This window comes from Hemicordylus capensis, chromosome 3 (genome assembly GCF_027244095.1).
Source record: "Hemicordylus capensis ecotype Gifberg chromosome 3, rHemCap1.1.pri, whole genome shotgun sequence".
In the NCBI taxonomy this organism is placed as follows: Eukaryota; Metazoa; Chordata; class Lepidosauria; order Squamata; family Cordylidae; genus Hemicordylus; species Hemicordylus capensis.
In genome coordinates, this window is record NC_069659.1 from 68845782 (window position 1) to 68871890 (window position 26109).

General features: G+C 40.4%; 1 protein-coding gene across 7 annotated transcripts in view; it reads right to left on the reverse strand.

The window, feature by feature from the left end:
* Window positions 1-232: 232 nt before the first annotated feature.
* CADM2 (cell adhesion molecule 2) overlaps window positions 233-26109 on the reverse strand; it is a 717808-nt gene continuing 691931 nt past the window's right edge. For all 7 annotated transcript variants that reach the window (XM_053306333.1, XM_053306332.1, XM_053306337.1 and 4 more), the window contains 2 exons: window positions 14785-14916; window positions 233-10514 (listed from right to left, as the gene is read on the reverse strand). In XM_053306333.1, the coding sequence (XP_053162308.1) occupies window positions 10396-10514; window positions 14785-14916 (251 nt within the window). In that variant the 3' untranslated portion in view covers window positions 233-10395. The remainder of the gene's footprint in view (window positions 10515-14784; window positions 14917-26109) is intronic.

The window sequence follows — 26109 nt, forward strand, 5'->3', positions numbered from 1 at the left end:
ATATATGCTACATGACCGTTGGTGTCTCATATGCATTTAATAAATCTTTGCTTATATTATCAGAAATAGTACTTCAGTGTGAAACCCACACCAAACAGTCATATATAGTGATATATCTGAAAATGCCTATATATGTATATATCCCTCAATTTGCCAGTACTTGATCAGATCCTCACTGTAAAATGCATGAGTTAAAAAAAAAAGTATCAAATGAATAGACACTTCAGTAATGTCCAACAGATAACTAAAATTGAAATTTTATTTTTTTAATAATATTCAGACATTTCTCTGACAAGACTTTACTGAAAGATGAAGTGCAAATGGGAACCCTGTAGAATGTTTATAAAAATTGTACATGACATTTCTTAAGCGCCACTAAGTACACATTGAATACTCTGTAAGTATATAGGCATAGCAACATGCAAGTGTCATGTACCTAACATTACAATATGCATTTTGTTCACTTAAAATTACGGACAAGAAAATATTGAAGAAACTGTGCTTCCATTGTCAGTGCAACATGCTTAACTCCCCTGAAACTGGATTAAGCACTAAAGTGTCTGAAACATACCCTTCCAATTGCCATTAATTACAGTTGCTGGAGTCAGTCATAGCTCCTGAGCTATTGCAGCCATCTTGCAGTCAGCTACTCACCTAGGGCCAGTGAGAATTCTGTTTTTAGTGAGTGCTTACCTGGCCACACTGTTAGAGCCGCTGCAGAATATAGAGACACACAGCTGGACTGGTGTCACATTTTTGGGCTGCACATTTGTCTGTGTGTCTGCAAGGTTGCATTCAAATGAGAAGGGCTGCAGTTCTTCTTTTTAATTGGGAGTAGATCAAATTCATAACTAGTGGGGCTATTTCAGTGGCACCATTAGTAAAATGTAAGAATTCTGTCATCTTTTCATGACTGCATTCTTATTATCAAGCAAACCTCTGTGGAAAATGAGTCTTTGAACATTCCAGTTTTTGGTGAACTTATAAAGTGCATTTTGGATTTAAAAAGCTGGAAAGCAATATAGTGCATAAGCTCCCCCCACCCCAAAGGTGGGTGCTGCTTTCTTACCGATTTCAATTGGAAGTGTGTCATTTCAAGAAAGAGCAAACCTTTGGCATGTCTGCATACAAATGCATGTAAGGAAGTGCACAATGAACAGAAAACATAACTGTAAGGTATTTGTAATTATTATTGCCAAAACTACACGAGTACTGGTGGAAAACACATTTTCATATACTGTATCAGGACAGGAATATAAAGACTAAAATATTAGGTACCTACAATAAGTAGGATCAATATGAATGTTTCACTATCATCAACGTATCATGTTTTCAAACAATACAACTTAATCTCTCTCTTCAGTTTGAAACTCTACAGTAGTATTCATGTACACTGCATCTGGTGATTAGCAAGACAGGTGTAAATGATGTGATGAATTAAGGTGTCTTGAGTGCATGTGGAACAGATTATAGGTTTGCCCTTTGCTAGTCCATTTTTTAGCCATGAAATCTTTAACAGAAATCTTTCATGTTTGCTTTATAATAAGATTAAAAGCTCATGAAAAGTTTTGCTACCATTTCTACACATTGAACCATGCATGGGGCATGCAAGAGATTCTCTTCTACTGCATAGCCTCCTACACACACAGTGTGGTATCTGCACATTTCAGAGTGTTGACACACTGCACCAAATATTAATGCCTCGTAGCCATTGCACATTTCTTCCACCATCAGCCTCTTGCTGTGTTGCCAGACCTAATGTATGTTTTCTATTTCTCTGAACCCTCGTTCATGTTGGAACCCTCATTTGTGTCTGAAGAAAGTTGGAATTTTTGCTTTTCTGTCTTGGTCCTATATCAGGGACAAAAATAGCTTTACTAAGAAGTAACAACTATCTTATCAGCATCCAGTGTTATAGTGAAATTTCTGTCTCTGTGTTTGCAAGATAAGAGGCAGTTCAATAGGCAGTTCACTTGTCTAATTTTAGATGATTGTATTGCAATAATTTGGGGGCCTACACTGCCAACTATAAAATGTTATCAACCTCTAAGATTAGACATATGCTACAGAAATGCAATAACTTATATTTCTATGGAGTTGTTCACTTTGCCTCTCACGTTATCGCAATATATCTATGAAAAATCTCTGGGTTTTTTTTGTTTTTAAATAACAGCTGTGCATTTGGGGAATCTCTCTTACACTAGAACCAGGGGTCAACACATGAAACTGATGGCCGGGAAATTTAGGACCGACAAAAAGACGTAGTTTTTCACACAGTGCATAATTAATCTATGGAATTCTCTGTCATGGGATGAGGTAATGGCCACTAGCTTGGGTGGCTTTAAAAGTGGCTTCGGCCAATTCATGGAGGACAGGTCTATCAATGACTACTAGTCTGGTGCTTATAGGCCACCTCCAGACACTAAATAGCAGTTGCAGGAGAGCAACAGCAAGAGCGAGGATATGCCCTCACTTTTTGCCTGTGGGCTTCTCAGAGGCATCTGAGAAGCAAGCATTTTCTTTCTTGTGTAAGAGTGCCTGTGTTTCAGGATTAGCATAGGGGCTGGCATGGCATGGGCAACTGGTGTTAGGAGTGCCCCAAACACGGAGCCTGACCGCCAGTGGCCTGTGTTTGGCTGCTGCGGCAGCCCCGCTCATCCCACCCCTGTGTCTGATGTCAGACATGGGGGGCCTGGTCTGGCTCCAGAATGGAGCACCATGTCTCCATGACTGCACAGCCCCTTCAAGAGCTAGACTTGGGCTGGCGCTGCATTTGCAGTGCAGCCAGGAGCGGCTCTTCCCTGCCTTAAAGGCAGGGAAGACCCGTTCTGGCCATGCCGCGAAAGCAGCGGCTATTTAACTCCTGAACAGGGGCTGCATAGCCCCCACTCGGGAGTTAAACCAGCACCCATGCATCTGACATCAGATGTGTGTGTGTAGGGGTGTTGGGGCCACAAGGTACAGCCCTGATTGGGCACTGCCCAGGTTCTTTGAACCCATTCGCCCAATGGTGGTGCTGCCCCTGGAGTGCCCACACTGCACTAGTTAGAATGTGAGCCATTGGTTACAATTTTTAGCCTGGTGGAAAGTTAATTAAATAGAATTGGACATAAGAGGGTTTGGGATTAATGTATGCACCATCTTGGACAGTTTGCCACAATACTGCAAATATGTGGTAAATACCAAACTATTTGGGCTGGGGAGAAGTGCTTAATAAGTAATAATTAAGTCAATCACACAAATATGTAACTTTGTGTAGGACTGTATCTTACTTAAATTCAAATGTAGTTTGAAAGTATAGATATGCTATGCTATATACTTGTTTAACGCTTCTCAAAAGCTATTCTCTGAAAAAGTCATCTCTGAATTCTCTCACTGAATTAACATGCTTAAATTCTCTGAAGGCCATGCTTACTTCTATGTTGGATTGTGGACTATCATATTTTGGGTCACATGAAGGTCCATTTTCCATGGACCCTCATCAGCTTAGTAAGAATAGCTGGCTACCCTAAACAGAAGGTTTTGTCTTTTTCGTTTAATGCTTCTGTGTCCAACTGTTGTGATCTTTAAATGCTTCTACATGTATCTGGTCACTGCAGCTCACTTAGTAACTCCTTTTAAGAGAAGGTTCTTTGCGAAGGTTAAAAATTTAAAAATTTTCTTGGATAGTCTATCATTGGTTGGAAATAGCTTCTTGTTCCTTCTTGTGTAGAGCAGCCTCTACCCCAATGGAGAAGATAAAAATGGCTGAAAAAAGACTAAACTTCAGTTACTCTACTAGGTGCAGGCTTCATTCTGTTACTAATTCTTTGTGGAGCTGTTATGCGATGATTTGAATACACCTCTTTTATAGAAGTGTAAAATGTATTTTATTAAAATAAACTAGAGCAAAATATTAAAATATTCGGTGTATATTAAATACCCAACAGTTTAAATGTGGTATGATTTGCACATTTTTAAAATGTGCATTAAACACTGTGAGCACAACCCACCACTATACCTTGGTGGGTACAGTTGTGCAATGTAAGAAGGAATTGGCATAGGGCTCAGTGGAACCCTCTTTCCTCCCTTTCACCACAGAGTGCTCATGGCCCCATAGGCAGGAGAACACATTCACAACAGCATGTCATCTCTATTTTTGATAGGAGGCAGATGTTTCTTGCCTATCTATATAGCTATCCAGTCATCTATCTCCTTTCCAGTGTCAGTTTTCAACATCCAAAGCACAATATCTGGGGATACCATGAAGGCTCCACTGTATTCATGCCTTTTACATGCTAGCATTCTGACTAATGGTGCTAGTGGAAAGATATCGCAGTGTAAACCTGTTACATTAGCTACTTTATATCATAGTAGTGCTACTTGCACTAAGTCTGGCACTTGCATTCCAGAATAGTGCTGTGCAACTGCAAGCATGCTTGTGCTTGCACAACCACTGAACAACTTGTGGCACACCTCACTTCTTTAAAAGGAACTTTTGCGCAAGAGCACGATTTCACAAATTCCCATTTATAGTGCAACTATCCACTCTTCTTGTGCTTTCGCAACTTGGTTCATTGTGCATTTTGTTAGGATGTCAAATGCAGATTAGATCTCCCATCACAACCCATTGTGTACTAGAAGCAGAGTACACACAGGAAGATGCACTGCACCACAGTGCCTGCAAAGCTGAAGGCTCCTGGTGATTAAAACCACTCAAGTGACATGCTACAGGGGAAAGTTAAAACAACAACAAAAGCACATAAAAAGGATGGTTAGCTAGAGAGCAAAACCTAGGCAAAGACTGGCTCAAACAAGCCCCCAATTTATGATGGGAATGAGTTAAAATTGTGCAACTGAAAGTGGATTGAATGCCTCAAACAATAATGATAGTGCTCAGACAGAGAAGGAAAGCTATAGCAGGAGCAGACCCAAAGCTTTGCAGTGTTCAATTTAACAATATTTCTTGTTTCTGCTATTGTTCTGTGTTATCTCACTACTTCCAATGCATTGCTTTTGGACGAGCATGATAGAAAAAATGACAAGATGAAAAGGATCAATGATATAAAATTTCATGTTTGGAAAAAAGTTAACTTTATCATTAAAGGCATCCTCTGTGGTTTGATGGAAGCATTTTGTACTCACAATGTAAGATTACCTGACGTTATTGGGAAATAAATAGCAGAAATTCCAGTTGAGGTGCTCCAATGAAATAGGGGTCAGAAGAATGCAGTTCTCTGTGGCTCTCTTTCCATTGCTCAAGCTAAAAATACCAGGGCAAATGGCAACACTTTTCAACATTTTAGCATGCAAGGCTCCCTCAAGGAAGATAAAAAGAGCAACCTCGTACTAGAAATAGATCACTGAGCAGTGTTTCCAGACAGTGTGCTGGTAGCAAAGCTATTAGCAGAATTGAAGTCTTTGCCCCAAAGGTGTTTGGAAGGAGCCCCATGAGACCCAAATAAGAAGAGAGACAAAACAGAGCACTGGTTGGGTTTCAAGAAAAATATGGCTTACTATAAATTAAATATTATTTGGAAGTGGTAGGGGAAATACACGTACTTAAGGATGACTGCTCTGTATGCATTCTCATAGTTCACCTTTGTAACTGAAAAGTCTCATCTCCTTCCTTATACAATAATCAAAATGCATATTATAAATACATGGGTTTCCAATATCCATACAGAGAAAAGTACAAGATACTTACATGTAATTACACTGTAGTCACCTATATTTTGCATAGTTTTTAGTGTGTACTTTGTGCCACTTAACCCAAAGCATTACTTGAATATTTCTGTAGACAGCTTATTTAGGGAATTTTTGAGTAGCTGAATTTGGAGTGGGGGGAAGGCTTCATCAAAAATGGCCAGTTCTTAAGAATTAGGATTCTTGGAGTAATCTCAGCCAGTTTTGAGAAAACTATTGTGTGACCATGATTTTTGTAAAAATTAAAATATCATGGTTTTGTTTATCAGAATTACCTTTAATCTCAAGAGAGTAGTAAAGGTAAGTGTTCTAGATTCCTTTTGGTAACACTTTATAATAAGTGGCACTAAATTACACTATAACTAAGATGTTACATGGAAGCACATGTAACCACACTGTCACGGTTGAAATACCTAATGTACATAGTGTACATGGTAACTTCAGTGCTTTTACAATCATAAATGATATAAGCTCCCATCCTTTCTTCTCACTGAGAGATTTATAGAGATAGGTAGACATCCTACGTCATGAAGAGCATACTCAAAATGTCCACTTCCATAGTTTGTTTAGAAAATCAGTTTTCCTCCTGTGTTCTTTATAGCAGGAATCTCAGCACAAGATGAACTGCCTTTCATAAATGTGAAAAATTGTAAATGTTCTAGGTTCATCTCTGAGCCTCAGATCATATATTAGGTTCCTTCAGCTGCTTCTTGGATTTGCTATGACATGTAAGGATGAAAAGATAATGCACTCATATATTCTGGGATGCCACGTATTCATTTACAAACATAAATGTTAACGATTTCAAAGAAAATAATTGACATTAAATAGTAAATTGGCAACAACTTGATACCTGTGTTAATTTTTTTAAAGACACTGTGTATGTAATAACTTCCCAATGAGAACGTTCATGTCCCAGATTTTCCTTATCTGCTCCCATGGGGCCTTTATCAAGTGGAAACTATTTCTTTCTGTCACACGCTACAAATTAAAATATAATTTCCAGAGGACTTTGGTGCCTTGCTCCCAGCGGATTCATCTAAACCAGGGGTTCTCAAACGAGGATCAGATGACCATAATGGAATCTATGATGTATTACATGAAGATAAAAACCTTATTAGATAATACCAACTATTATAAATCAAGGAAAATTTCGAGTATGTGAGTACGTAAAGCTTGTGAATAATTATATGTGTCTATTGGCCTGATTTAGCCAACTCTGGATGCCTACCAGTACCATGAGGTGTTTTCCTCATGAAAAAAGTTATCTTGTATCCCCTGAATAACTGAAAGTTTTAGTAGTAGCAAGCTGGAGGTTAGCTAAGAAGGAAAGACTGCACCTTACAGCATTACTAACCACCAGTCACCTCCCAGACATATACAGTGGACTCAAGTGAGCTTGAAAGTAGGGATGGGGTCCACACCTCCCTTCTCCTGTTGACCTCTTCCTTACTTTCCCCATATCCACTAGTAAAAAGGCACTGAAATGAGGAACAGAGTAAGTGGGATCTGCTCAAGTGCTAGTGCAATATAAACACCGATTCACAGATACTGGTGCAAAGAATGTTTATGGGAGCATTGCTATGATTATAGCTCCACACACAAGAGACGGTACATTGGACTGTTGAAACTCAATCTGTTTTAAATTATATAATTAAGTGACATTAAACTATGTATCAGTTTTGGAAACATCCTGGAATTACACTGCTAGTACTTGTGCTAAAGCCACAGGTGGGCCTGAATCCAGCAGAAATTATTGTCTAAGGGAAGATCAAAAGTTCAATGAATATTATATTAATATGCTGTTTCATTTATGGAATTAATCATTTGGCATTCAAGCTAAGATTATTATTCAATTTCAAGAGGGCCCTGCCCACTAAGAAAAAGTTTGAGAACCTCTGATTTTACTGGGTGAATGCAGATAAAATCAATAATAGGCCACAATTTTGCATTCATTTAACATTGGTGTATTTTCATCCCATCTTTTGGCCTGTTGTAAATTGTATCTCAAGGTGCAAGGCAGGAAACTTTAAAAAAAAATCTACTGCAACTGAGCACACAAGAAAAAGTTAACAGTCCAATTCCTATTACCTATTGCGAAGTTCCAAAGTTTTCCTTTCCTACACTGACAAGACACTTTGAAATGGTTACATCTAAAGATGCCCAAACATCTGAAAATCTTACTTGACACCGTGAAGAGCAGGTGGATCATGTAAGCAGCAATTTTATATGATTTAAGCAGAATGGAATTTAGAAAGAATGTATAAATGTGTAAACACCGCACTAATGGAGTTTCATAAATGTGACCTTAGAAAACATAATCCTAATGCAGCAAGGCACTTAAGTACAGAGTTAAGTGCTTTGCTGGCCTGGATATTAATAACACAAATCAGTTTTGGAAGTAGTAGTTACAGCTAACTGCTGTGACAAATAACTTTTCTTCCTAGTGGCAAGCTAATTCCTTTGCCCTTAAAAAAAAGTATTCTTTGAAAGATATGACTATGTTGTAAACCTATACTAGCTTCAATGTGTCTAGTAGTTCCTACCTGATTCTCTCAAACTACCATACTAGATTAGCATATTATTGCATTTTTCCCCCACAGATGATTTGGAGTGAACTGTAAAAACAAGCATGCAGTCACATCAATGCAGACGTATTTCTTTAAAATGTCATACTGTATATGATTTATTATGTTAACACTCAACCACATCATATTATTTATGTTCTGTATACTTTGAAAAAGTGCTGCTTGATTGATGGTCTCATTTTTTTTCTTGTAGAAATTAACAAGGTAATTTTTTCCCAACAAAACAATTTAAAAACTCTACTATTGTCCTTAAAAGGTATATACTCTTCTGATAAATAATCTGACACAGCACCTTTGATTTCCATTTACTGCGACACATGATGCCATATTCAAATGCTACCCTCCCCACGCAAAAAATAAATCCCAGGAGATAATCCTTTACAATAATCCATTATGCTTTTAGACTTCACCAGTAATAGCATCCATATAGAAATATTCCTTTTGTTTAAAAAGGTGCATCACTTAGGAGATGAATGACAGTCTCTACTAATTTAAGTTTTCTGAAATGTGATCAGTAAGTAAGATCTCATCTGGCAATATTTTGATTCCCCTCCCCCCCTTCTGGAAGAGGAATTGAGCCAATACTTTTATATTCTAGTTTATTTAAAATTTGATTTGATATATCATATATATATATAAATCTATAAATATTAGCTGTCATTTTGCCCCACATTTTGAGAATTATCTCCAAGAGAGGTCTTTACTGTGGAGCTAAAAGCATGGCAGATATTTTCTATCATTCACCGTGACATAAGTTTGTACCTCACAAAATGCATAGACAGGAATTTAATATAAAGAATTAGTCCATTTACCGTATACACAAAACATAGAGCTTTTTGTTGTAACACTTTGTTGTTTGTGTTTTGGCAAATCCAACATTGATAAGCAGCTCTGGAACTGCCAAATTATATATTGAAAATTTTAGCAACTTAATCATTAATGTGGTTTTAATTTAAACCTGAGGCTGTGCACTTGTTGTTAGCTTAAAACTACCTTTCCGTATAACATTGTGCTTCCATTGTATAACAAAGAAAAATTAACTGGAACTAGAAAAGTTTGCTGCTGAACAGTGCTAGGACATACAGACAAAAATTACTAATACATGTTATCTATTCAGAATATTAATTTAAGTCATATCTAAAGGGATATAATGGACATTAGAAAATGCTTACTTGTGACTGACTTACCTACAGCCCCAAAAGTTAAATATGTATCAAATAATGTTTAATTGGGTTTATTATATGCACTATATACAGATACTAAAATTCTTTCCAATTGTGCCCCATGAACATGTCCAATTTGAGTAGGCAGGTGAGCCCATCTGAAGCAAATAAATAAAAATAAAAATTACAGAAATAGACATGGGAGTCTTGTGGATCCTAAAAGCAGTAAAAGAACTGGAAAACATGTTTAAATGGAGCCACATAATCCATCTTTTCTGATTCTGTATAGACAGACTTCATGATGTGGTAACCACCCCGATGTTGCTTTAGTACCAATGTGCCATTAAAATAAAATATCTTTTCATATCCCTTTGCTATTATTTGCAAACACACATGGAATGATGCTAGAATACTTTCAGTTGGTATTTCCTAGGGCATAATGTCTCAAAACTAGGCTGCTTTTGAATTATAGACATATATAAAACATTCTTTGTAAACCTCTAATCTTACTTGTAATGTTTTACGTAAGTACATTTGGGTCCTCACCTAAGATCATTTCCTATGAAAATGGTGTGGTGAAATACTGGTAAGGACCATGATAAAACAAAACAGAAAATAAAAGCTGTATAACTTTTCTTTAAAAATGTAGAAAAACTGAACAATATGAACTGAGATGATGATTAAAATTGTTAAGGCTGTATATTCAAGCACTGTATGTTAAGAGAGCAATGGATATGATGTTTAGGCAATAAGAAATGTCCTGCATTATGAATGGTACCATAATTAAAGAAAAATGCTGTCCACGGCTGATTGTTGGCATAAACTGGCTTCTGAAAACAATTGTGTACATTAATAAAGATAGCAAAAAGATGGGAGAAATTAATTCTGAAAGATGAGAGCCAGTTTCCTCCAGCAGTCAGCCTTGTGGTGAGTAATAATCAGAGAATCTAAGTCTGCATCTATATGAAATATTCCTTCTTCTCTTCTGCATTGACTTGACTGCCTTCTGCATTGATAATGGCTGTATCCGCATCAGGTGCATCTTCAGCTCCTTTAGCTTCATTTGTTAAATACGTTCCTGTAGGAAGAAATGTGATTAAAAGAAAATGTTAGCACTTTGATACTTTTGACAGCTTTTTAAATGTGGTTTTATAACAGATGACTAATTGGTCATGGTATGTTCTGGGGTAAATGTCATACAATTTTGTAGCATGAACTTTTACAGTATGTATGATATTCCAATTCCAATTCTGGGGAAGTAGTAATTGTGATTCATAACCCCTGTATGGCACACAGCAACAGCACAGAAAGGCCTTGTTGTGGCACTTTGAGCTGCTAGGAATTCATTAATGGGTTTTTGGGAAATGCTTCCTAATTATTTTGCTGCTTTCTGAAGGCAGACATTTTCTTTATAATTTAATTTAACCAGTTTTGCAATTAACACATGTACATTCCATTTATTTCAATGCACGAAAGTATTGTGTGCATAACTTTCCCACTGAAAACAAGGCCTTACTATTGGCTGTACCTACAATAGATACATTAATTGAACCCATTGACTTCAGTGCCAGTTATATTGGGAACATTGTTATAAACCTGAGGCACCAATCCTTAATATTTGTGCCAGCCGTGCTGCTGCAAACTTGTTCTTTACACTGGCACAACAGTGGGTACTGTCAATCACAAGAATGTATTTGCTAGTACAGTGGTCCCTCTACTTACGAAATTAATCCGTTCCGAATGCACATTTGTAAGTCGAAAAATTCGTAAGTCGAAAAGCGGTTTCCCATAGGAATGCATTGGGAACGGATTAATGCGTTCCAGAGCCTAGAAAAAAGACCCAGACCCCCAGTAAGGCTTGCAAACTGCACAGGAACATTTCTTTTCAAGAATAAACAGGCAGTAAACAGGCAGGCAAGTCAAGGAAACCGCATGTAAAATTTGTAAGTCGAGGAAACCCCATCTAAAAATTTGTAAGTCGAAAAAACCGCATCTAAAACCGGATCTAAAACTGCCGTTTGTAACTCGAAAAATACTTATGTCGAGTAGTTTGTAAGTTGAGGGACCACTGTACAGTAAATCTTGGCTTCGTGCTATAACATATTCACAGTCAATGATGTCTGAAACAGCCGATTTTCACTTGAAGTGTTGCTTATTTTGAAGCCTGGCACATGTGTGTTGTCTTCCCAAAGAAGAATGGAACACAGGTGTCATATTTTTCAGTAGATTGCTCAGACAACTGTCCTTTTTCATGCAAGTTTATTCATCAGATTGCAGAAAGCATTTCTTATTAGCCTATACAAATTAGCCATGCAAGTAAATTTTTTCAGACCTAGGCCAAGAGTTTGATCCTGCATGGTGTTCTGAATATCAGATGAATCTGGGAAAACACTTATGTAGGAGTAAGTTCTTCTAAAAATATACCAGTGTCTGGGGTTTTTTAGACAGCAAGTTGTAGCAACTTCCTTGCTGATTTCCACAGGCAATGCCACTTATTGGTTAAATGATGTACATCTCATCTCACCATTTTCCACCACAAATAGCCCCCAAATCCATGAGAAAAATCTTATAAACTATAGGCTGTTGAGTGTTTTTGGACACACAACAGTAATAGCCAGAAGTGTATTATTTTTTCCAAACTGGGATATAACTCCTACTAAGTGATAGAATAACAATACAGGCTGACACAGCACACAGAGAAACCTAGAGAAAAGAGAAGTGCCTGCACTGGTGCAAGGCATATTCCAAAGCAGGACTGCTCAGCTTCGGCCCTCCTGAAGATGTTGGCCTACAGCTCCCATAATCCCTGGCTATTGGCCGCTGTGGCTGGAATTATGGGAGCTGTAGTCCAAAAACAGTTGGGGGCCTAAATTGAGTAGTTTAGACTACTCTACTTTAGAGTAGTCTAAAGCATGCCTACACTGCTGAAGAGATGGGCTGCCGCTCATGCCTACTAACAAGGGCATAACAAGGGTGGAGTGGGCCCAGAGACAAGATTTTAAAATGCACCCCCTGCCTACCTCTCCTTCCCCATTCAAAAGGATATACCTTTTGATACCTTTTGAATGTAAAAACCCTATGTTTGCCTGTTGTGCAGCTCTGAAAGGCACAAAAACCTTCACAGGGGGGGAAACAGACATGGCAATCACAAACTATATGGCTGCACTTTGCATATGCTCACAAATTGTCTTGAGATACACATGGTAGTACAATTCATCTAAAGTGAGTTGTGTTACAGCTCTGGCCAAAGACCTTGGGAACTGTAGTTTGGGATAGGGAAGAAAGGCTGAAGTTCTCAGCTGCAACAAAGTCAAATTTCTTCAGAAGGGAGGGGAGAGTACCCAGTGCCTCCCACCCCCTATTATTAAGGGGGATTGAGTTCAACAAATCTAGTGAATGGATACCCTTTAAAGAACTAAAGCTAAAAAGGGTCCAGACAGCCTCCAGACTCCTAGGCAAGCTTGGGTGTGGGGGAAAGAACAAGATCGTGGAGACTGCTGAACAGGAGCTCTCCTAGCTGACCATTGCTGGAGACAGAGTGGGGAGCAAAGTGGGGACCATGCGGGCGGGGGGAGAGCACAAATCACTAACCATGCGGGTGGGTGGGTGGGAAAAGCTCAGGCCAGGAGAAGGAAAGCCTGGCCAGAAACCATGGCTGGCCAGGGAAAAGTGTCCATGCGGGCGGGTGGGGAGGAAGGGAGGGAGAAGCAGGGACTCGGGGACCATGCGAGCGGGCAGGGGAGGAAAGCGTGGGCCATGTGGGTGGCCAGGGAGGGGGAAGGAGAATGGGGGACCATGTGGGCGGGGAAGGGGAAGGAGAGTGGGGGACCATGCGGGCGGGTGGACAGATAGAGAACAGGCCAGGAGAAGGGGAGAAGCAGCTGGATGGGAAGAAAGAAGCAGGGACTATTCAAGGCAGGTGGGGACCATGCAGGGCGGGCTGGGAGGGCTGGGGAGGAAAGCGGGGGGGCCAAGCTGGCGGGCGGAGAACAGACGGGGAGAAGCGCGGGCCGTAGGTCAGGGTCAGGGAGACGAATACAATCGCCTCTTAGTAAAAACCAACCGCATAGCCCCACAGCGCGCCTTTCCTCCTTCTTCCTCCACCATGTCTTACGTTGTTGTTGTCTTTCTGGCTCCGAAAGTCCTCCTCCAAGTCATCCTAGTTAGACTGATTGATTGTAAACTTTGTGAGTCAGTGCAGGTAGGCTGCGATAGGGTGATCTCTTGCTTAGCCGGTGCGTGCTCCAGGCAGCAACTGAGATGATCATGTGACTTTCTTCTGGCTCACGTGAGGCACCACCAGGTGCCTGCCAGCCAGCCAATGGATGGGGAAGGAGGAGGAGCCCAGCCCCACGAGGCAAAGGGTGGAGACAGACAACAAGGAGGAAATACCGGCACGGCAGTCGGAACAAGGAGGAAAAAATATATAAATTTGAAATTAAAAAAGAAGAAGAAGTGATTCACAAGGAAGCTCGGGTAGGCGCTGGGTGGGGGAGAGCCTCTGAGGGGCTCCCCAAGGTGGGGGGCCCTGAGACAATGGCCTCCCCATGCCTAATTATAGTTACGCCCCTGCCTACTAAGCACTGCATAACTGCATCAGCAATATTACTACCATTGGGAATGATGCACGTAGCATTGCAATTGTGATTTTATAACACTTTGTAGACATGGAGCAGACCAGCTCTGCAGCTACACAGGTATGCTTTAGGAAGCCTTGCAGCAACACAAATGCCTCTTGCTTCCATCTATGGATCTCTGCATGGTATGTCAGCCACTCTTTTTAAGACCAAACTAGATAGGTTTGCTTGGTGTATGTATATGTCTGCCCCATTCACATCTAACTAAAGCAGGGATATGTGTGTTTATTTTTTACATGAAAATAAACATGCGGAGAAAAGAAGCTTAACCACTCCCCCTTTCATCATCCACCATTGCTTGAAGCACTTTCTCCCAACCCAATTCTGATACAGAAGTAAGCCAGATTGGTAGAAAAATGCTTGAAGTAATGTCATCTTCTATTTGGCTATCTATACACTGAGATGGTATACACCACTGACTTTCTGTATGACCTTGTGCAAATTGCAAGACATTATTTTGCCACAGTTAATCCAACTGTAAAATTAGGTAAAATCAGCATTTCATACACACACACACACACACACACACACACACACACACATACACATCCGCCCCCTGCTGCTGTTTCACTTGAGCTGAGTTTTTCTCAGAAAGGCCAAGAAAGGAGAAAATGTATTGCAGGGTAAAGCTAATTTGTAAATATTTTGTGGTGTAATCACTAGGAAGCTATGCTATAAAAGGTGATCGCACTTTGATTAAATCTAGCTTACCTTTATGTCTTGCCAGATATCGACCAAGCAGAATTATAGAACATAGTGTGACAAAGACAACTACAGCCACTATCCCTCCTATAACAGCATGGTCCGGTCCAGTAGTAGTCTGTCCAGCCAAAGCATTCGGGTCTGGGGGTGGGAAAGAAAAAAGAAAAAGAATATATATATATATATATATATATATATATATATATATATGACACATTCTGATAAGATATAAATGGATATAAAAATTCAAATGACAGAGTTTAAAACCATTGTTTTAAAAGAGGCTTTTAAAATATTCAAAAGAGTTATTCCTACTATCTTATCAGCAATACAGCACTGCTTGTATTCCCAGATTGTTAAAGCCCTGAGGACGTCACAGTATGAAGAAGGGGAAAGAAAAAAAACCTCTCTTGCAGAAATTATTAAACAGGAAAGGTTTCTGGTTTTGTCCTCGTCACTTTACAACTGAAAACCTGGCCATAGCTATTTATAGAAGCAAAAACAAGGAATTGAGAATTGGGGATCAGATAAAATCAGCAGAATAGTGTCTGCATAATACATAATTTATAGGGCTGAATCTCAGTGGGGATCCCTCATATATTCTCCTCTTGTCATTCCTATCCTTTTGCATTGGGAATAAAAAAAAATCTGAGGAGAGAGAGCAAGAGATAAAGTGCAGCCGAGCAAGTTCCTCTGCAGACGGCTGAGTCTGCATGAATTTGGTCAGATAAATGTAAATGCATCCTTAAAGAACATCATTCATTTTCAAGTGTGTGTTCGTGGAATTCAAAGCAGTTATCTGATTAATGCTGAAATGAGTAAATTTAAATGGTTTTTAATAATCTATTAGGCCTTTTGTTTTATGTTCTGTGCCCAGAATTTTAGTAAATCTTTAAATTTACCATTGTCACATTGGCCATTTGTCTCTTAGGACTCTTGTCCTCTGCAGAATTTCCCAAACAAGCAGCCACTGACAATGACACCACTCAGGGGTCAGCAGTACCTCAGCGGTTATGATCTATGAAGTGGTAACCTTCAAGTGTCACTTCATCAAAACAAGTTAGGAAGTGAGATTAAAAGAAAAACAACTTGGTCCTAAAGACAATGCTAGAAGTGACCTTTCCTCCAGCAACAAACTAACAGCAATTCTGCCAAGATTAAAAGCAGTGGTTGGCATCCTGACTAACAAATCCCTGGTGCAACAGGAGAAGCACTGCTGTAGCACTAGTGATTCTGAAGAGTTCCAGACTAAAGCTGCACTAGACGAATGGTAGCGAGTGTGTGGTGGCATGTCAATGACCATCCCTTCCCCTGGAAGCCCTCTGTGTCTCTCAAAATATGTCCCTGAGGCCTGTGCAGGCATTTCAGTTATTTACTTTTATACCCTGGACCAAACTGCCTTATGGAGCCCCTGCCTTGGTTCCTGTTCTTCCTACTACGGCAGTGGCTATCACTCCTGCTCTCCCCACCACCACTGCTGCTATCACTATCATTCCTGTTCTTTCCCCGTGACCGATACCACTGCCACTATTGTGGCTAAAGCGCCTGCTCTTTCCTCTTCCCCCTCATCACCCTCCATGCTTGCTGACTGGCTCTGAGGCAGATCGGAGCTTCTGACTGCCCTGGTGTCCAAATGGGAAGAAAGATCACACATGTTACCTATATCGGCATCAGGGCATGTGCATGGTTTTCCTTCCTATCGTGGCTCTGGTGTGGTCAGAAGCTCCAATCTGCATTGGAGCCAGACAGCAAGTACAGGAGGTGAAGAGGGCGAAGAGGAAAGAGCAGGAGCTTTAGCTGCAGCTGTGGCCGTAGTCAACAAGCAGCAGGGTATGGGAGATGAGAGAAGAACAGAAGTGATAGCAGTGGCCACTGCCAGTGCCAGGATTCTCCTCCCCATGGTGGCACGGGTGCAATCTCCAAGTTGGTACCCACTTTCATGGTGCTGTGCGAGGAAATTCCTGGTGCTGACAGGCCATGGGAGCATTGCTTATTTATTTATTTATTCGATTTATAAACCACCCCTCCAAAATGGCTAAGGGCGGTTCACAACAGGACAAAAACAATTAAAACCAGTTAACAATCAAAACCAAAACCATAAAAACAGAATAAAACCAATTTAAACATTCAAACAGCTAAAAACCCTGGAAAACCAGGGCAACCATTTGAAACAATTTAAAACAGTTTACAATAGTTTAAAAACCCTGGAAGGCCAGGCCAAACAGATGGGTTTTAAGGGCTCTCCTGAAAGACAGTAATGAACTCAAATTATGGATTTCTGCCAGAAGTACATTCCACAGCCCAGGAGCAGCTACAAAGAAGGCCTGCCTCTGAGTCACCACCAGACAAACCAGTAGTAACTGGAGACGGACCTCCTCAGATGACCTTACGTGTGGTGGGGATCATGCAAAAGAAGGCGCTTTCTAAGATAACTTGGACCTAAGCCATTCAGGGCTTTAAAGATAATAACCAGCACCTTGTATTTTGCCCGGAAACATATTGGCAGCCAGTGTAATTGTTTCCAGACAGGCATAATATAGTATCTCCGGGTTGCCCCAGAGACCAATCTGGCTGCTGCATTTTGAACTAACTGAAGTTTCCAAATTACATACAAAGGCAGCCCCACGTAGAGTGCATTGCAACAGTCAAGCTGGGCAGTTACCAACTGATGCACCACTATTTTGAGGTCATCCTCTTTGAGGAATGGGTGCAGCTGTTGAATCAGCCGAAGCTGATAGAAAGCGCTCCTGGCCATGGCCTCCACCTGAGATACTAGGGTGAGGCCTGGGTCCAGGAGTACTCCCAAGCTACGCACCTGCTCCTTCTGAGGGAGTGTAACCCCATCCAGCACAGGAAGATCTAATTCACCCCTCAGATTCTGAGCCCCTACAATGAGCTTGGATTCAGTTTCAGTTTGTTATCCCTCATCTAGCCCATTGCTGCCTGTAGGCAGGCATTTCGGGAATGAGTGCCATTTCCTGAAGATGAAAAGGAGAAGTAGATTTGGGTGTCATCAGCATACTGGTAACATCCAGCACCCAATCTCCTGATGACCTTACCCAGGGGTTTCATGTAGATATTAAAAAGCATTGGTGACAGAATGAGACACTCCATATAACAGCTCTCATTTTGAGGAGCAACTGTCACCAAAATCCACCATCTGGGATCTTCCTGGGATATAGGAGAGGAACCACTGCTAAGCAGTGCCCCCTATCCCCAACTCCCCTAGGAGATCCAGAAGGATACCATGGTTGTTGGTATCGAACGCCGCTGAAAGATCCAGAAGAACCAGCAGAGTCAAACTCCCTCTGTCGGTTTCCTGGTAAAGGTCATCCATCAGGCCGCCCAAGGTGTTTCAACCCCATAGACAGCTCTAAAGCCAGTTTGAAATGATCTAATCAGTTTCCTCCAAAACTGTCTGGAGCTAGTCGGCCACCACCCTCTCAGGTGCCCAACCAAGGGAGATTGGCCTGTAATTATCCATGTTACAGGGACCCCATGCTAAGGGGTCCAGGGAAGGCTTCTTAAGGAGTGGTCTAACCTGCCTCCTTCAAACAAAGAGGCACCCTACCCTCCTTCAGCGATGCATTTATGGTATTATCTAGGCCACCTCCAACAATCTCCCTGCTAGATAGAAGCAGCCAAATCGGGCAAGGATCCAGAGAACAGGTGGTGGGCTGCACTGCCCCAAGCAGCTTGTCCACAACCTCAGGATTCACAGATTGAAACTGATCCAATCTAATACTTCAAGAGGGATCGCTGGACACCGCCTCCATAGACCTTGCAAAAATAGTGGAGTCCAAGTCTGCCCAAATACAGGAGATCTTGTTCGCAAAGAACCCATTAAAAGCATCACTGTTTCAACACCCACAACTCCTCAGTATACCAAGGGGCCATTTTTGAAGCAGGTCGAAAGGGATACTTAGGAGCAATAATGTCTACTGCCCTGATGAGTTCCCTGTGCAAGGTTCCCACCAGGACATCAACAGAATCACCGGCCGGAACCAACATCAAAATCTTCTAAGGCCTTTTGAAATCCTACTGGGTCCAGCAGCCTTTTTGGACGCACCATCTTAATAGGCCCACCACCTTTGCAGAGGTGGACTGGGGTTGTGAAACCAACCTTAACCAGGTAGTGGTCTGTCCATGACACTGCTGCTCCCCTTTGGAGATTGTGGGTATTGGACTCCAAAGTTTGGGCTCAGTGGTGCCACTGGGACTGTGCAACCCCTGGGCTGTATTTTTGACCGGTACAGAGAGCTTCCTAGGGAAGGGGAAGTCGTGAAACCTGGCCAGTACCACAGAGCCTGCAGTGGAGCTGACTGACTCCTGTGCTTCTCCTGTTGTACTAATGCTTTATTAGTCAGGATGTCGGCCAGTATTATTAACATTTTATAATATATTAATATGTACTAATCTATGGACATTTTCCATTCAAATATTATCTTTGAAAATGTGTTTAGAAATTACTAACTCTGGTTTTATACCAAATAAATATGGGTAGTTTAAAAAAAGAGGAGAATTCTACCGTGGAAAAATAAGACTCATTCTTGTTAATTTCTGGAAAATAATGTCTTTGTGAAAATATTGCCAAAAGAACAACCACCACCAAAAAAATTGTATAATGGGGCGGGGGAATCTCTCTGAGCTAATGCATCTTAGGTCTTTGCACCACAGTTGGTCATCTCCACAGCATATAAGGTGGTTAGGTGAAACAACATCCTGCTCCCTCCCAGTGTTTGTACCATGTCTGAGCCAGGCCAGACACAACACAAAACCATGGTTCTTTTTAACCATTGTTTGCTTAACAAGGATTGGCAACCCAAATGATAATCACCTCAGGTGTTTTTAATCCTGATTTGTTTGTAATATGTCCCTCTCAAATTCCTTTCAGGACCTCTCCAGACTCTATCCCAAACTGCTTGCTTGCTTGCTTGCTTGCTTACTTATTTATCTGTTATCCTGCTCAACTGCCAGAAGCACACAGTAAAAAGGAATCTGTCCCTTCTAACACAGAACACATATTTCAAACACAGTCCAAAAATGGCCAAAAAAGAATCACTGACCCAGAATTCACTACCAGCCACAGTGCCTCTGCTTCACTAACATCATCGGTACAAATTGCTCTCTCGCACACAATTATGACTCCTTCCTATCATTGCATCAGCTGCTACAGCAGCATCCTTAGCAGCAAACATAGCCATAAGCTTAGCTAGATCAACTTCAGCCACAGTCTGACTGAGTATACCTTGCAATGCAGATTGCAGAGCAGACCAGAGCAGTGAGTGAAGCACAAGTTAGGCTCAAGGCCAGACATGGAGGTCATCACAACAATCACCAAGAAATATCACACAATCACACTGCCACTGCCCATTTTTCACTACAAGACTATCACACAAACAAAACAATCCACAACTCAAGGAAGGAAGGCACCCAAGTTCTGCCTTTGTCAATCTGAAATCCAGCAAAACTAGATAGTTATAGCAGCAATATAACACAACATATTATACTCAAAAACCAAACCACAATTTTGGTTTACTAGCACAACATATTATAGCACAAAATCAAACCTTCCTTGATTCCTCCTTCCTCTCCTGATGTTTCCTCTTCAAGAGTGACACATTATACACCCCCCCGCCTCCCAGTCCATTTGAATGTGTTTTGAAACTCCCTCCTTTTGTGTTGCCCCCTCCCTCCCCTAGCCAATGGGGTCACAGTTGCTCAAGACAACACTTGATTTGTATGATAACAAGCCAACCAAGAAGCAAGGCGATTGCAAGCCAATCGGAAGCCAGTGCCAGAAATCCAATTGGCAAGGGGAAAACAGGCTACCAAAATGGCCTGTTTTGGAGAGGAGAGCTGGTCTTGTGGTAGCTAGCATGACTTGTCCCCCTAGCTAAGCATGGTGTGCCCTGGTTGCATTTGAATGGGAGACCACATGTGAACACTGTAAGATATTCCCCTCAGAGGGTGGAGCTGCTCTGAGAAGAGCAGAGAATTTCAAGTTCCCTCCCTGGCTTCTCCAAGATAGGGCTGAGAGAGATTCTTGCCTACAACTTGGAGAAGCTGCTGCCAGTCTGTGTAGACAATACTGAGCTAGATAGGCCAATGGCCTGACTCGGTATACAACAGCTTCCTATGCTCCTAGGTATGTTGCTTGAAACGGCAATATGTTTCGAATGGAAATAGGATTATTTTGTTCCAAGCTTGAAACAGGCCCTTTAGTTAAAGGGCATTTTGTTTCAAACTCAAAACACTCAACATGTCCTATTCTAAGTCAAAACATCTTGATGCTGTAATGTTTTAAACATCTCTAGCATGTTGTTATTAAATGCTCCACAGCATAACACAGGTGGTGCCAGACCTATCCATGGTGCTGCAATCCATGGTGCTGCACTGGGAAGAATGGAAGTCACATGTGACATGTGATCACACAAGAAGTTGCTGTTCTGGTACTGACCTCTTCGGTAGTAGTGTTACTGCCTATTTTACAGTCCCACAGCAGTGTGGGCAAGTATGGCACCATCCACATTACACTACAGAACATGTAAGCCAGTGCTTTTAAATTATTTTGTGAGGTGCCTTGCAGTTAGCGTTGGAGAAAGACAGGATATAAATATTTTAAATAAATAAACAAATTATCTAATGTACTGTTATAATGTCTACCTATCATCTTTGGCGGGGGTGGGGGGAGGAATAGCAAAATGGGTGAGATGCCATAAGGCTGGAAATGGACTAATGTCATTCTAATCTTCAACAAGGGAGAAGGGAAGCTCCAGACCAGACAGTCTGACTTCAATACCTGGCAATATATTAGAAAATTTTATAAAGCAGTCAGTCATTAAGTATCTTGATAACAATGCAGTGATTAATACACAACAGAATGGCTTTATCAAAAATAAAAACTGCCAGACGAATCTTATCTGTCTTAAAAGGGGCAGGGGGTTTACTAGTTATAGTGGCTTATAGGACTACTGTAGATTATCTTTATTTCATCAAAGTAAAATTCTTCATGATAGTTTCAGTTGGCAAATTGGTCAAATGTAGTCTATATAATACAATAATATTCCCAATGGGATGGGAAACCATATTCCGGAAGTGCTCATCACTGTCTCTTGATCAAACTGGACAGAAGTTTGGAGTGATGTGCAGCATGGTTCTGCCTCAAATTGGCACTCTTCGACATTTTTACAATGATTCAAATGAAGAGTTCAAATGAAGAGTTCAAGGTAATGTTTATCAGATTTGCAGTTGACACAAAACTGGGAGGGATAGCGAAGACCCTAAAAATAGGAATAACATTCAGAATGGCCTTGATAGAATGGAAAACTATGATGAAACTTTATAAAAAAAATTAAATTCAGCAGAGACAAATGCAAAGTTCTGAACTCGGGCAAAATGAAAATGAAAAGCACATGTACACACATAATACACATAATGTACACACACATGGGAGATAGCTGGCTTGACAGCAGCAAATGTCAAGAATTGTGGGATTGCAATTGGAGAAGCTGAGCATAATTCAGCAATGTTAGCCATCCGCAAAAAAGTCTAATGTGTGTTTAGGGTGCATTAACAGAAGCATATTCTATGGAATATTAATTCCAGATTTGTAGTAGTAGTTGGCTTCCTGTCACCACCACCACTGGCTGGCAAGAAAATCAGGTAGCTGTGCTAAATCATGGGGATTTTTAGAATTGTGCTCTTGAACAAATGGTACATTCTCTTTAAAACTTGTGAGGTGTGCCACAAGTTGTGCACTTGTTGTGCAAGTGCAAACATGTTTGCATTACTGCAACACTAGTTTAAAACAGAAATTCCAGACTAAGAGCAATTAGCAGCCGTCTTGTGCTAGTGCAATGTCCTTTTGCAAGTGCACCACTGAGATGCTGGCCAGTGCTTCTTTTCCTTCACCATCTGGCCCGAGGCCTTCTGAGCTAGCATCTTAACGAGGCACTGCACAACAATTTTTTCTGGCCCTTTCAAATCCCTGAGACTTGGATGATCATGAGGCTGAGTGGAGAGAAGTTTGGAATCCCTGGCCACATTAAATATTCTGCTTTTTGTATACCAGAAATTCAGCATGGACAAGGATGCTCCCATCTGCCCTTCAGATATATGAAAAGGTGTAAAAGGTCTAGTATAATATAGGATTTTAAACACTGAAGATTACAACTGAACAGCTATTTATGTTTTCAATAAGACAAAGAAGCTACCCTTAGAAATGTGCATTGAAAGTCTGGTATATTCAGGTTTTGTCATCTCAAGGTGAAAAAACATCTTTGCATAAAATATGACAAACTGAGGTCTCCCTAATGTTAAAGCATTAAATATAAAAAGACATATATTACATATGCAGAGCAATACAGTATCTTGCATCAGTTCCTGACACAAGCATAAGCCCTGGAGTGAATTACTAGACTGAATTTACTCTCAATTACCTATTATCGTATATAATTACCATTTCTGACTAAATGCTTCTCGAACTCCAAGTGAAAATCTGGGATACCTTCTCATGTCAACAGACATGGGCTTTCTCAGAACTACACTACTATCCGGGGGAAAATATGTACCAATTTGGTTGCACATAATAAGGAAGAGGGCAAACTGAGCTACGAACATAAACCAAGGCTGGCAATCTCGGGGGCTTAAAAAGAGAGTGAAAATGTTTGTCCATTGTGTGGTGGTGGATGGAGGAAAGAGGCATGTTTCCTCATTGTCAGGGCAACAGGAATAAACTCCCTCCCTTTCTATTCAGTCTGTGGCAATGAGCATTGCACTGGAATCGTTCATCAATTTATTCACACTATTTGTTTTATGCATTTATGTGCATATGCATGTAAGCAAAGCAGCTTAAAAAGTGACATTCTTTCCCATACACTGCTAATATTTTTTCCACTCAGAATTTTAGTCTGAGAGAGAGAAGGACGTGTTCCTGCTGCCTCAGCAACAGGGAATTTTCTCTGCTTCTTCCATTCAGAGTGAGGGCAAGAAGAGAATGTCATTTGTCACGTTCCTAGGAAAAAGACCAAGCTCAAAAACTGGTGCTGAAGTAGCAGCCAATTGAGGTTCCAAAGACGCTATACTCTGAACTGGTCCAAAATAAGTAGGCAATTGATCACAGACTATTTCAGATGGGCCTCCAAAGCCTCCCTTTCACACCAAAGACTTTCACATGAAAGACTAGTACTTCATTATGAAGATGCTATCCTAAGGTCCAGCAGAATATGTCCCAGGAAGCATAACCTTGATCTTTGGTGATGAAGATTTGCATATGATTACATATGGTTATTATTTAACATAAGAATAAGGAATTTATTTTACAGATAGAAACTGTATTTACCAAACTGCGTTTAACTCTAATGTGGTTTACAGTTACAAACTGTACTCGTTAGCCATAACCATATTCCATATGGGAAGTATATGGTTTTATCCTTGCCTACTTTGTTTAGAATGTACTAATAATTTGTGTGTGTGTGGGGGGGTGCTTATCACTGGCACTTAATTGCTTTAAAAAAATTAAGTGGGGAGGCCCAATTATTAATTATTGTCTAGCATTCAAAATGCCTCCTAAGATGCTGTGTTCTGTTCACCAATAGAAGTGGCATTTGAAACTGAAAACTGTATACCAAGAGCCTCTTTGGAACCCTTCTTGAAAATTAGCATTACATTGACTACTTTCCAATCCTCTAGCACAGAGCTGAATTTTAGACACAAGTTACATATTGTTGCTAGAAGATCAGAGAAAAGATTGTTCATAAACTCTCAGGTGGATGCCTTCTGGCCATGATGATGTATTATTTTTTAATTTTTCAAGACAGCTTAGAATATGTTCTAAACCATCACTTCTATTTGACTCAGTTCTTCAGCCAGCTCTCTGAGAAGCTCAGTTCAGGTGTGGGTATCTCCCTGTATTTTCTGCAGTGAAGACAGATGCAAAGAATTCATTCAGTTCCTCTACAGTGTCCATTCCTTTCAAAGACCAACTGCTCTCTGGCAGGTTTCCTGCTTCTGATGCATTTAAAGAAGTTTTTATTATTCTCCTTGATGCTTTTAACATACGTTCCTCAAACTTCTTTTTCACATTTGCCAGAGTTTCTGTTCCTTTTTGTGCTCCTCATTTGGGCAGGATTTCTATTTTTCTGAAGGATGTAATCTTGCCTTTTACAGCTTCCTTGATTCTACTTGTTAGCCATGCACTGAAAATTCAAAATTTATATCTTAGGTAGACTTACTTAAGAAGGGCTAGGGAGGGGGAGGAATGCCCAAGGAATAATATTTGAGATCCACTGGTTCAGTTGGTGGAAGATGCTACATTTTACACTTGATTAGTTTTTTTTGTGTGTGTGTTGCAGATTTGTTACTGTCCTGCAGCCTGCTGGAAGGCACAAAATCCTTCAGGGGAATGAGAAGATAAGTTCTTTGGACAACAGTGATACCCTTGAATAGAGGGTTTTCCCCCCCTTATAGTAATAATACTTTCAATTCTTTTTTGAATTATCTTTATGGTGGCACTTTCTTAAGATGCTAATTTGAAAACAGTCTGTAGTGTCATCATTTATTGATGGAATATTTGATGGAATTGTACATCTAACCAATTTTTATTTAGAACCATATGGCTTTGTAGCTGTTATTTCCCCTAACTATCTTAAAATCAAAATACTAACCAGTATTATCAGAATGCTATGATCTCTTTATATTGTTGATTAGGGTTATGGGCTTACCAAGACTGAGGCTAATCTTTTGTTTTCTAAAGGCTTATTATTATATACTTAATAAAAAGCTGTGCAATTCTTATCTCAGAGTTTTTCCTTGCCCCTCACTGTGTTTTTCTTCCCTACAAGACTGATGATCCCTATGTCAACACTTCCTGCTGAAAAAAAGGACCAGAATTCTGTCTACTGTGTTGTATGTATACTGTAACTGACAGATTCATTGTCTGGTTTCTCTGGAGAGAGCAATAAGGGCTCAAATCAAAAGGTCCAGTGTAATTACTATGTATATTTCAGATTAAATAAATGTGATAAAAGCTTCCATGTGGCTGTTGATCAAATGTGCAAAGGGAAGCTGATTTCCAATGACATATTACAAAATGTTGCTTGTAAAAGTCTCTAACGTCACCCTGTAAATTACTTACATTTGGGATTACTTGACTAAGGCAGACAGACATATTACTCACTTCGTAAGTGCTGCCCCCTGGGAGAATGTGAGATGTGGTCTAATCTTAAAGTTGTTAGTCAAGGCATTACCGAACAATGGAGCTATTTCATTTTCCTAAATGACAATTGTGCGGAAGCTATCTGAAGAAATGAAATTCAGTTGTGTAAGTAAACT